At 39.2% G+C, this 12,835-nt stretch overlaps 1 protein-coding gene across 5 annotated transcripts in view; it reads right to left on the bottom strand.

The window, feature by feature from the left end:
- fndc1 (fibronectin type III domain containing 1) overlaps nucleotides 1–12,835 on the bottom strand; it is a 41,656-nt gene that overhangs the window by 27,335 nt on the left and 1,486 nt on the right. For 2 of the 5 annotated variants that reach the window (XM_082504630.1, XM_082504634.1), the window contains exons 2-4: nucleotides 8,003–8,197; nucleotides 6,706–6,774; nucleotides 1,301–1,546 (exon numbers count right to left, since the gene is read on the bottom strand). In XM_082504630.1, coding sequence (XP_082360756.1) covers nucleotides 1,301–1,546; nucleotides 6,706–6,774; nucleotides 8,003–8,197 — 510 coding nt within the window. The remainder of the gene's footprint in view (nucleotides 1–1,300; nucleotides 1,547–6,705; nucleotides 6,775–8,002; nucleotides 8,198–12,835) is intronic. The other 3 variants (XM_082504631.1, XM_082504632.1, XM_082504633.1) reach the window with 3 other exon arrangements.

Genomic DNA, 12,835 nt, shown 5'->3' with positions numbered 1-12,835 from the left:
AGATAGTACAAAAAATGTATCCTCTTAGCTAAATTATTTTCAATAGGAAACAAACAAATAAATAAGAAACTAGGACAAATCCAAATGCCTTCTAGATGTTGTTAACCTTTTTATTGCTGGTTTATTTCAGTAATCTTTGCCACAGGAAATTATTGTGTGCCACCTAAAGTCACAGTCAAAGATACATACATACAGTAATCATGGGCATGAATTTCATAGCAATTTAGGGCTTTTAATCATTTATTTGAACTGTTCTTTTTCCAGGGTAGAATGACTCAAAAGCATCTATTACATACTTTAAAAACAAGCAGTAAGTGCACAACTTTAATTGGATTTTGGATTTTCTCTAATCCACACAGGATTAAAAGTTTATGTACAGGCTCCAATATGTAGATTTCCACAAGTTGGGAAGGTCTCTTGGAACCATTTCTTAACAACTGCAAACACCTAGATCATCAGTTTCCATCACCATGGAGACAGAAACCGCTTCTCCAATGGACTGAGAGGGTCATAACCAAGAAAGAAACCCCTTCTCCAAAACTGACACCTTCAGGCTCGAATAAAATTTGCAGCTGCCCACACGTATAAGCCAAAATGCCTCCTGCAGAAAGGTTTTATAGTCACATTAGATAAAGATTGAGCTATTTGGTCACAATAACAAGAGCTCTTAAACCTAAACACTGTACAAAATGTCAAGCATGGTGGTGGTAGTATCATGGTCTGCAGCTGTTTTGCTGCCAGTGGTGCTGGTGCACTACACAAAGTGAATGAAATAATGAGGAAAATTTGTAAATTACACTCTGTGCTATGAAACCAATCTATTTAATTAAACTCTATCAACTCTCCTAACAGGCGTGATCAAATCTCCAGCCAGAATAATGCCACAAGCTTGTTGATGGCTACCAAAAATGTCCGGTCAAGGTGCAACTTGCTAAGTGGCATTTAACCAAATATTAGTTGTGTGTATGTATGTATTTGAGCCTGCATCTGTAATTTTGGCACTGTGTGGCTTAGAGAAAATCCAAAATCAATTCAAGTTTCTCTACCCAATGCTTGTTTTTTTAAGAGGTCTGGTTTAAAATCATTCTACCCTTGGAAAAAGAAAAGTTCAAGGAAATTAAAAGTCCAAAATGAGCATGAAATTCATGACTATGTAAACGTTTGACCACAACGTATCTTCCAATACTATAAGGACATGTTGACATTTCTTACTCAGCATCATATTTGACTAAAACCTAAAGCTTTGTTCATTTCATCATTTCATTTAGTGATCAGTAGTATAAAATATTGGCCCTCTTACTTAGTTTGCGTGCGAGTCGGTTTCTCTGATCAGACTGAGGCTTGGCGTAGTGTTGGCGTCTCCTTTCCAGCAGAGGAACTCCTGCCAAAACTCTCTCGGGCTGCCTGGGACCAGAGGAAGACTGAGGTGCCCTCCTGTGTGTTCTGACATTAGGCGACAGCTGAGCCTTCCTGTCCATCCTGGTTGCCCGTTTTACGGAGGAGTGATTTCGGGGCACCACTGTTTGTGAAGATCTTACTGGACCTGCTGATGGATATAATAAATTTAAAATTCAGACTGCACTGTTCATTTTAACTTTAAAATCCCAATGTACATAATCTGGTTTTTGTGCTCAGTTTGCCTTTGGGGCCTTTTTGAAACTATCCTCCATGGAAAATGTTTCCACATAACTTTTCCACTCAAGACACATCCGCTTATTGATAAACACATAATTACTTGTCACACTCATCCAACACCGCCTGTCAGCCTGGCCAGTTGTCACAGAAGGGAAATGCTGAAGAACTGCATTATGTACCCTGTCATCTGCTATAACTTCTGGTGCTCTGCTTCCCGCTTCAATCCAAACCATCTTGGACAACATCTCAGACACTGACTCAGACAGTCAGACAATCCCTCTCATCTGGCTGCAGTGCTTAGCGATAGCATTTCCAATACAAAAACAAAAAAACATCTGCCCCTCCCTCTTTTTTGTTCTTCCATTCTCTCCATCTGTTCCTCCCTTTTCTGTTTACCATAATCACTTTCAGATGGAAAAGGTCCACTCTGTTTCCCATCAGGACAGCTGCGTGCACAGCTGGGGGAGTACTGATAAGTCAGCTGATGTAAAAAGGTGAACATTATGCATTTCAAAAAGGTTTAATCAATACTTTAATGTAAGACTTTATTTTCTATTAAACATGTAGAGTGAGCCAAATTAGATTATAGGTGTCTACATGAGGCCACCATATCTAAAAGTGACTTAAAAAGAAGGAGTTTTGTAGTTAGGGGACAAAGAAGATGTGATGAGGAAACACAATGTATAGAAGACCATGAAGAAAATACATGTGTTTGGGGTTTTTTCTGGTTCAACTTGGATCAACTTGGATCACTCTGTTTATTACTTAATGTCTGTATCTCCTGTCTGTACTGCCAGCACAGCTGAATGAATGTCTTCCCTTTGGATTCAGACAGTACTGGCTATTTGTTTAATAATGCCCTAACCCCATTCTGAATCCTTCTCTTGCTTTTCCTGTCAGCTTTGCGTGTTTTCACACATTTCCAGTAAGTGAACTGTGAAATCAGAATAAGAATTTGTGTCATGTGTGATTCAAATCACAGATTTAATGTGGACAAATGTTGTGTTGGTCTTTCCCACTACACTTTTCAGTTTAACAAGGCTTTAAAAAAACTGTAAACAAATAAAAGCATACAAAAATGTGAACAAGAGAGTTTTCATAACAGTATATACATCCTGTTAAAAATGAAGTACATCCCATGATTCAGCAGCTATACTATACAGGGGAGTTCCTGGTCCATTCAGTGAATGCAAGGGGACCAAATCCTGTGGCTGCAAAACAAGCTCAAATCATCACCTCCACCCCCGTGATTTGACAGTTTGCATGAGGTGGTTGTACAGATATGCTTTAGACTAGTGGTGCTATGTATTGTGGTCAAACATCTCCACTTTGGTGTGGTTTGTTCAAAGTACATTGCTACAGAAGTCTTGTGGTTTGTTCAGATGCAACAGCTTTCTCCTGGCAACCTTCCAAACAAGTCATACATGTTCAGTGTTTTTGTTCTGTAGAGTCTAAGATGTAGCTCTTGGGTTTTTTGCATTTTCTCCGACCTTGGGGTTAATTGGCTGGGATGTCCATTCCTGCAAAGACTGGCAGCTGTCTTGAATGATATCCACTTGTGAATAATCTTTCTCGCTGCAGAATGATGGATTTCAAATTGTCTGGAAATGGCCTTATAATCGACAGCCACAACTGGTTGTTTAATATCATGGGTGATGCCTGAACTCTCCAGACTATCAAGCTGCCAATATTTCTGTTCTTATGCTCTGCTTTCTGTGCTCACGCTTACAGTGCTCACACTTGCCGATGATCAATTAATCAAGTGCCTTCGATTTGCAGCACATTGCTGCTGCCTACCCTATAATTGAAGTGAAAGCAGTAAGGGTATGCATAGTTTTACAACACACAATTAGCTATTTTTAACAGGTCTATTGGTTTAAGTGCTAACAAAAATTGTGTTCTTCTACCTATACCTGCACTAATCCTATAAGCGTAAAATACCCCAAAAATAATACTTTAAAGTGTCTCATTCATAGCTTTTGTATTTTTTGTAAACATTGTTCACCATATGGCAACTAGCCATGACCCTTTGACAATTAATTTTCATCCCAAGCACTTTCCATTTGTTTCTTCTGATACCAAGAGTAGCTTAAAACAGAAATATCCCCATTTGGTTTTAATCAGTCTTCCCTTTTTTCTGTCTGGAAAACTGTCACAATACATAATTTGGCCCAGGTCACAATGCCACGAACCACTAAACCACTGACTTGACAGTGCTGGTAATGCCAGATCCCTTATGTCTTTTCCTGGAAGCTCAGTGGACCGAGGTGCTATGAGGCTTGCCTGCTGACAGACAGGCATATCATAGCAAAAACAGAGCGAGGCACACCTCAGTGTTCAGACTGAGGTCCCCAAGAATGTCTCCGTTATGTCCTTGGACGCTCCTCAAAAACTTTGACGTTTTGCAACCTTAAAAAAAGAAGTCTAAATGTTGCAAACAAATTGGTCTCATACTTACTCACTTTACCCACAGTTTAATTTATACAAACAATTCCCAGTCAATGGCAAAGTGTTCCTTCCAGCAGAGCTAATCAGTTTAGCCTGTAGTGAAAATATACAGTGCTAATGCCAATGTTGTCGCCATAGTTTATGTATTAGCATACCAGACTGCTAAGTCATTGTGTACCTTAGATGACTTATAAATTAGATGAGCAAATTAGTATCATCCCAAAAGACGCATATCAAATTGCAGTTGTAAATTACCAGAAATTGCCTGGCAGCACTTTAACATTTGATAAGCGCCTGTGACTGATTAATAGTCATGTTCTAATCATGCTATTGTTATTTGTTTTCATTACTGAAGCTCAATAAATGTTAACATGCTGATTTTTTTTTTTTTTTTTTTTTACAATTGAACTGTTTCATCAAACAAAGAGGAACATTCAGTTTGCACACATGCGATCTCATTTCAGTTATTTTCATATATAAAGTAAATTTAAAGCATTAAAAAAAACTTCAGGATGGTATACACTGCCATTATATAACAATGTCAGTGTGCAGGAAGTGTGCTAGCTCTAGTGCTATGCTTGGTAAATGGCATGGAACGAGTTATCAATTATCATTAATAATTAGATTATTAGATTATTAATAAGCTCTCAGCTGATAGTAAATGAAGATTTATAACATTAGCTACTTCTCCTTTTGGCTCTTACTTTTCATTTGGCTTTGTTCTGCCTTTCCAGGCGTCTCCATTCCCAAAAGTAAATCAACAAATATGATTATTCATGTTCCTGGAGCAGCTCTGCCTCAAACACATAAAACTGAAACTCCAGACTAGCATTGCGGTTACCACTGCTGCCTTGCAACAAGAAGGCCCTGGGTTTCCTTTCTGCTTCCCATCCTTTCAATAGGGAATTTTAAAGAGTTTCTCCACGTTCCCTGCCACGATTAAGTGGTTTAGAGAGACTAAACTGTCCACTGGAACAGTATGATGCATGTCTACGTTTGATTAGACCAATGAGCATTTACATGACATAAGCTCAAATATCACATTGGGCTGCACACAAAAAAAGTACAGCACTATGCAAAAGTCTTGAGCCACCACTAATTTTTTTTATACTTTGGAAATGGAAAATAGTGACAGCATACAGAGATTCAGCGAAACGTGCAAATATGCACATGCATGCACAATACATGTAAAGTTTGGAGAATTCCACCAAGCTTGAAAATTAATATTGGAATGACCACAACGGCTCTTAGGAAAGCTCTGGGGAGGCCAATCCATGACTGAATGTGTTCCACTGGTGTTTTTCTGTCTTTTACCCCATTAGCAGTGTGTTTGAGATCATTGTCAATCTGAAAAATGAAGCTGTTGCCAATTAGATGCTTTCCAGATAATATTGTATGGTTGATCAATATCTGATCATACTTTTCTACATTTTTCTGCAATTTTGACACGATTTCCAACACCACTGACTGAAATGCAGCTTCAAACCACAACAGAAGCTCCACCATGTTTTACAGATGACTGTAGACGCTGTCTATTGTACCTCTTTCCTGACCTCCTCCATACGTACTGCCGATAATTTAAACTACAAATTTCAAATTTCAATTGATCGCTCAATAAGATCTGTTGCCATCGACTTTTAGTCCAATTCTTGTGTAATTTGGCACACCCCAGCCTTTTCTCCCTGTTTCCCTTCCTTAACAATAGTTTTTTGACAGCCACCCTTCCACTGAGACTACGTCTGATGAGGCTTGGCATACAGCAGGGCCAGATGTATCACTCAGGTCTTTTTGCTAAGTTGCTCCTCAGTGTGAAAAGGGTTAGGTACGAGATTTGAAAAACAAGTGAAGGAGCCAATGTCCAAACAAAGAAATTTGAATGATCATCAAAAATTTGGAGAGCTAATACTCAAGACACTTAAAGAAAAGAAAAAGTCTGACTCCTTGGAAGGAAAATGCAAAAAAATATGGGGTGGTTCAAGACTTTTGCACAGAACTGTACAAATAAGTCCTAGAGGGCCATATGTTTGCATTGCTATCACTACTGCTTACATCGTTTTGGACTGACCACACAATGACATTAACAGCCTTTGAGAATGTTATAACACCAATTATTAATACATTTCCTTGATAAATTACTCTTATAATTAATTACCAAAATTGTTTGCAGTTAGTTTTCACTTACCTGATAAATCAGTAAGGCCTGCTTGACAGGGCACTCATACCCGCAACCCAAAGTGTTCACTTTCTAAATAGTCTGCCAATATTGGCTTCCAGCAATGTGTCTGTTCCTGATTTCTTGTGATTTCACAGTCTACTGAAATCTCTGACAGGTAATTTTTAAAAAAAAAATAACTGTGGCATATGTCATTAAAGGTAACACTCTCTAAAACAGATTTAAAATATGGTTCACCTACAAGAAAAACACATCTATCTAAATAGACAGAAATGTGGGCGTCAGAGACAAATGAGTGTTTCCCTTTATTCATCCCGTGGGGAAGAACCAAGTAAAGGGATAAAGAAAAGGGTGATTATTGCCTGAAGAAAGAGAATTCAAGACAATTCTTCGTGCTTTTAACCCATTGTCATGTAATGTTGGTAATGATGCCCTCTGATTAGGTTTACCTGCTGATAAATTGCTGACAGGTGCACCGCCCAACACAGCAAAGCCATCCAGGTTAACCCATTCAGGGTCTAGAAACAAAAACACAGGATATCTGGATATATCAACTAGTAAGGAAGCAGTTCATTCTGTAGATAAAAAGAAAAACAAACTGATTTTTAAAATATTGTTTACATAGTCTATATCATATTATATCATATCAGGTCGACGTTTTGTCTTTGTTGCTCCAGACACATTAATGATGTTGAAGCAAACAGTATGGGGTTATTTATGACAGCTGATGCTGCTCTCATGCTGCTGAGGGAACAACACATGATCTGCAAGGAATTTCTGGAAAGGCGAAGCTGAGACTGAGCTCGGCTGCCAGATTTTTGAGATTTACGGTGAACAGTGCTGGAGCTGGAGAGACCACAGCGGCCACCAGAAGTTGTACTGGGCAACACACAAGAACACAAACACACAGGCATCTGTAGACACTTTTTTTGAAAACACAGACAATGCATGACTTCATCAGTTGGCACCACCCAGTCCTTCACCACAACGACCACCAGACACACATAAGCTGCGCGCACACACATGCACAGAGTAAGTGGCCACAACACAGGATTATAGGAGCAGGGCTGGGTTGGCTGCAGACTTTGATGAAGCATGGTGCCAAGGATGGAGGAAAATGAAATAATGACAAAAGCAGGCTGGACTCAGTCAGTAACACAAAGTGTATGTATGTATGTATGTATATGGAAGGATAAAGACCTTAAGTTTTACAATGTGGGATTAGAAAATACCAAAAGAAGCTATTAAAACCTAAAAATAAGCCCCTTCTCTAAAGCCTCAAACAACCACTGTCTACTGAGCTAGGATGACGATGGCCTGGTGTGCTTTCCCTCTGGAAAACTTTTAGGACAGTGCATCCAATTATGAACTAATCCACATATAGAGATTAATCATCATTAATCAAGTTAGCATACGCATGCACTTTTACACACCTCACTGTCTTGAGTGTCTACTTTGCTTCTTGTTCCTTGTCTCATTCTTGGCATTTATCTTGAGAAAATGCAGAACTGTGAGATTTCAGAGCTCACTTCACGGTTTAAGGCAAACCTTATTTGTATGCTCTGTGTCCATTTATATTCTCCTGGATTACTTTTTTTTTTGTCTAGCAGCTCTACCAGCACTTACCATTAGTTCCAGTTCACTTACAGGCATAACGTCAACATGGTTATGGAATCGTGACCATCTGATTTTAACATCTCACATTCTCATCCTCCTCTTTTTGAACTTTTATTGACTCTTTCTTACCTACATCCTCCAACATAGGAGCGCGACTGTCCTTGCTCGCTTTAGTGAATCGATGGGATCTCGTGGGTTTACTGGAGCTGATCATGAAGCGGTCCACAGGTCTTCCATCCAGATGGATAGACGGCTCCCAGCTTTCCCTAAGGCCCTTCTCCACAGATGTTGGTTTCACATTTTGTGGTCGTGGGAGTTTCTCTGCTGCAACACAAAAACCACATTAAGATACATTTCAGGGGCATACATTTTTTTAAAAGAGTTTTTTATTTAGCATTTAGCATGCAAGAAATGTGGAAGTGCATTAAACATGAATTCGGCAAAAATAAATCTCCCTAAGAAAATAGTCCTCTCTATAACCGAATTTACAAACTCAGGAAACATTTTCCAAAGTCTTTCCTGCAGGTTTCAAGTATTATTTAATACAATATTGTTTCTATTTTATGTATATTTAGCATCACATCTATAATCAAATACACAAAGAAACAGACTTCGCTGCAGACTTTGCAATAACTGCATAAAAATTACAATAGCTTTTATACACAGCTCACCATTTTTAAAAATAACTGTACACATGACTGACAGCCAGTTTAATGGCCAGACCAGATCTGTTCCCTTGTTATCTCGGGACAAATGAAGAGGACATCGTATCTGAAGTTGAAAATACAAAGTTTTGAATTTGTATTTTATGCCTTTTCACTTTAAGTACAACTTCATAAGAACAATTTCATACCATCTAATTCAGTCAAAAACACTCGAGGGGGTAGGCATACCATCGTCAAAGTCTACAACCAAGAGACACTGTCATGACTGGAAATACAGAGGGTTAACAACAAGGTGCAAACCACTGGTTGCATTCGTGTGGCCTACAGACGGAAAAGATACAAAAGCTGGGTAACTGGCTCTAATTGCCCAGTGTCCTCCGTTTCTCGGTCAGATTTCAGATCTCACTCAGATCATCAAATGTGACATCACAATTAGTACTTCATAAAATCTAAATTCTGATGACTAAAAAACAAAAATATACAAAAAACTTTATTGGGAGAAGTACAGAACTGACCAATTATTATATTTTCATGGATCAATGGTAACAAACAATTTCTATTATTTCGTGTATTTTTTTTATCCACCCAATAAACGCTGATCTAATGGGCCTATTTCAACTCAGGTCTGCTGTCCACCAAGTTCTCAGGGAAATTTTAGCTCTAAAATTCACTGCGTACGCTGTGTTATCTGTCTGCTGTTTGATCCAGAGCAGGTGGCATGCACTCAGTTTTTAGTGAAATCAGCTGTCTGTAGCTGCTGCTATAAATTTGAGAGCAGCAAGAACAAACCAAAACTGTATCATAAAACACCACAAACAGATTCTCCTTTCAAAGATGCACGGCCATTAATGCACTCTTTCTTTAAAAATATAGCAGCTTTAAATCGAAAGATCCTAATAACATTGGAACATTTGCTAAACAGATGATATGCTACAGTCATGATGTCCTTGGCTTTCCCCTGCAGAGGTTTACATGAGCACTTTTGGTTTAGTATCATCACAAATTCACCTCTCCCAGCTGGATCTTCACTTTTTAACATTTAGATATAATTGCTACTTAGGCCTCCTGAGCTCTGTTATCCAGATGGTCACAGCTGTTCATAGCCCTTTAGCGTTGTTTCAGGACTTTAGCCTGTGCTGAAAGATCGTCTCCTATTTGTTTTTGCTGAGTTCAGCCATCACCAACTCCTGAGATAATGGCTTATATCATTTTGTGATCTAAGTTTAAACCCCCCCCCCCCCCCCCCCACACACACACACACACACACACACACACACACACACACACACACACACACACACACACAGTCGACTCATTATTTCCTCATTAATTCAGTCTTACAGTGGACTAAGCTTCATCAGTTGTGCATGACAATCCCCACTGACGCAGGCTGCTTCTAATAAGGCTGTGTGTTACATAGGATGGGATCCTTTCCTCTGTCCAGACAGCCTTCATTTGGCCTCTCAGGAAATTTTTGATCCAAGGGCAAACCAGATTAAATCAAGACGTCTTCAGAGACAGCAGATGCACAAATGATATCCAAGAATAAACACGTTGGGAAGAAGCTGAGCAATAGTGGCTGTACCAATCCTAATCATACAGAGCAAGGCTTGCTTTCAGGGAGTTGCCATGGGAGACTGGTGCAGTAATATAATAGCATTGTCTGTGCTGTGTTTGTGAATGTGAAATGGAAAGATGGATAGAGTATGATTGAGTTAGACAGTGGAAAGTATTAACTATGTTAAGAATGAGGGCAGGGCCTGAGGTCATTATGTCACTGCCTTTTTCAATTTTATGCTTGTGTGTCTAGAAAAGCATGGGCCCTTGTGTTAGATGGATACAGGACGTGAGGTACACATGCACCCTTGAAGAGTCACACACAGGTACGCACAGACATGTATGAGCATGTGTAGAAGCACATGGAGGTAAGCCCTGAGGTCAAATGACTGCTGCAAAACTGTTCTATAAAATACTTGTGCTGGAGCACCTGCAGTCTGCTCTGCTTTTACAAGAACACTTTTTTTTTTTTTACCTTACCTTGCATCAAAATCACAGGTCGTGACCTCTCATTCACCCCATAACAATTCGCTAATAATGTCTAATAAATGTCACTTTCCACAAACTCCCATCAACAATAAGAGTTGCTAGTGAATTGCCAGATAAAGGTGGCATAGACATATCTGCTTTGCTATAGGGTTTTAATCATTTTAGCACAAGTTTTGCACATGTGTGTTGTGGGTATATGAGCCTTATATAGCAGTAAAAACAGTTAAAACTCAAGATTGAGGTGAAGTCCAGTTGCTCAACTGTATTTTGTTTAAGTTGCTTAAAATAGATGTGCTTGAACCACTCAAATAACACAAAAAAGAAAGAAAAGAACATTTTGCACATGTTTTGGGTTTGTTTGTCCATATTTTTTTTTTGCTTTTTTCTGAAGTTTCTGATACCACTTATATAAACACCATTTTTATAAGCAGAAATATTGCATTAGAAAAAAAAGAGTTAACAACAGCGTGCCTTTTCAGAAACAATGTCCCATTAACTTTTGATAATAAACAGAGCATGCTGTGAGCAGTTTTTACTGAAAGGCTTTTCTGTTCACAGTGGGTTCTGTGTTTTATACAGAATAAATGAAAAACGTATTCTGAAAAGATGCTGTTGAATGTAAGTTTTAAATACTGAGAGAGCACCACAAACAAATTATCTAAACTGTACTTGGCTGGAGGCGAAAAATTGCTGTAAATGGTGTAAAATTGTGGAGAAAACCACCCAATTGTTGGAGCTTGTGGGAAGTTGGAAGACGTGTCTTTTGCATTTGTGCTCTGCTTGAAAGAATACACGAATCAACAAAAATCTGCAGATTTAATTACAAGACTAAGAAACCTATTTTCGTGTTTATGTGTTCAGGGACCCGAGGGAGTTAAATAACACAATATTTTCTTGCTTCTCTTGTCTTTAGATGTTTCAACCATTGGATAGAGCTCGTATCGCAAGTGTTTCCACATGGTGTTTAGAAACGTGTGTAATATCAGTTTTCTTATCCAAGTCACTGCCGGCTTTTCCCAGAAAGCCACAAGATTACTCTAAATATCGTTTTCTTTGATAGTTAGTCTTAAGAAAATAAGTAGAATTTGCACGTTTAAAAGAATTCAGATGCCTGTGTGAACATACATTCATCTATGTGGGAGGTGTGAAATCTTGCCCAGTGCTACATTTCTCTTTTTACCAGTTCACCACTGCCTCACCTCTAACGACCAGTAAACTCTCTCCTGCAATCGACTCTGTGATAAAGCCAACACACCAGACTGAGACTGTGCCCAAAGTTTATCACTGCTTTCTGACTGCAGTCAGTCACACCAATCGCTGAATTGCCTGACTTTCTGCAACCAGTTTATTGTGTTGACTTGAGCTTAATTTGCCACTGAATTGTGACTGAGGACAGATTTTATTTGAAGCGACAGCCTCAAGTGAGTAAGCGCTTAGCTTTGGGCAGGTTACACGCATCCATATCCAAAACGTTTATGGCACATGACATCTACAATCAGAAGCAGACCAGAACATTTGGGATCTAACAGCATATTTAGCTTTTCTGTGCTGGTGCTCACATGTGACTTTGCTTTTATAAAAAACCTTTCCAAAGTTATTCTAAGGAATTATTCAAAGCAGTTAGTGATGAGGTCTGACGCCTCATAGTGTTGGTTTATTGTCTATCTTCTCGCTGCACATCTAATATGCTCAAATCAAGCTTTGACAGGGTGCTCGTAGGCCAGGTGGTACTTGTTAAAGCAAGTGGAACAGTGCCCAGAGATGACATCATGACACGAGACATGCTGTTGCTGGCAGGTTTGATATGCAGCCAAGGTGCAGGTGAGCAGGGGCATAGGGTCAGGTGATTTAAGATTACGGAAAGCATTAGCAATATTAGAAATATGCAGGGGGGGAAAAGCCTCTCAGCAAGTCTCTATTTTCCTGAAGTAAAAAAGTTGAAGTTATGAAACTCCTCATCCTAAAACTCTTGCATGTAGTCTCCCTTGAAGAATCCTGACATGTGAACTGGAGCAGAATAATGAAATTCCAGTGACCTGCAAGGACATGATTCCTTCTCCTCACTCCCTGTCCCTCGTGCTCTTCACACAGTTTGTGTAAATTCCAGAAGTTGATAGGCAGATTTCGTTTTTCCTGCACTGCCCCTGTAGAGGTATTCAGATATCCCCACGAGCTTACTCGTCCTCTTTTGTGAATAATTTCAGAGTGACGGGCTGATGATATGTGAGCAGAGAAAGCTAATGAGTAACAC

Source organism: Aulonocara stuartgranti (genome assembly GCF_965226115.1).
Source record: "Aulonocara stuartgranti genome assembly, chromosome: 15".
Taxonomy (NCBI): Eukaryota; Metazoa; Chordata; class Actinopteri; order Cichliformes; family Cichlidae; genus Aulonocara; species Aulonocara stuartgranti.
This window is presented reverse-complemented; position numbering and strand designations above follow the sequence as displayed.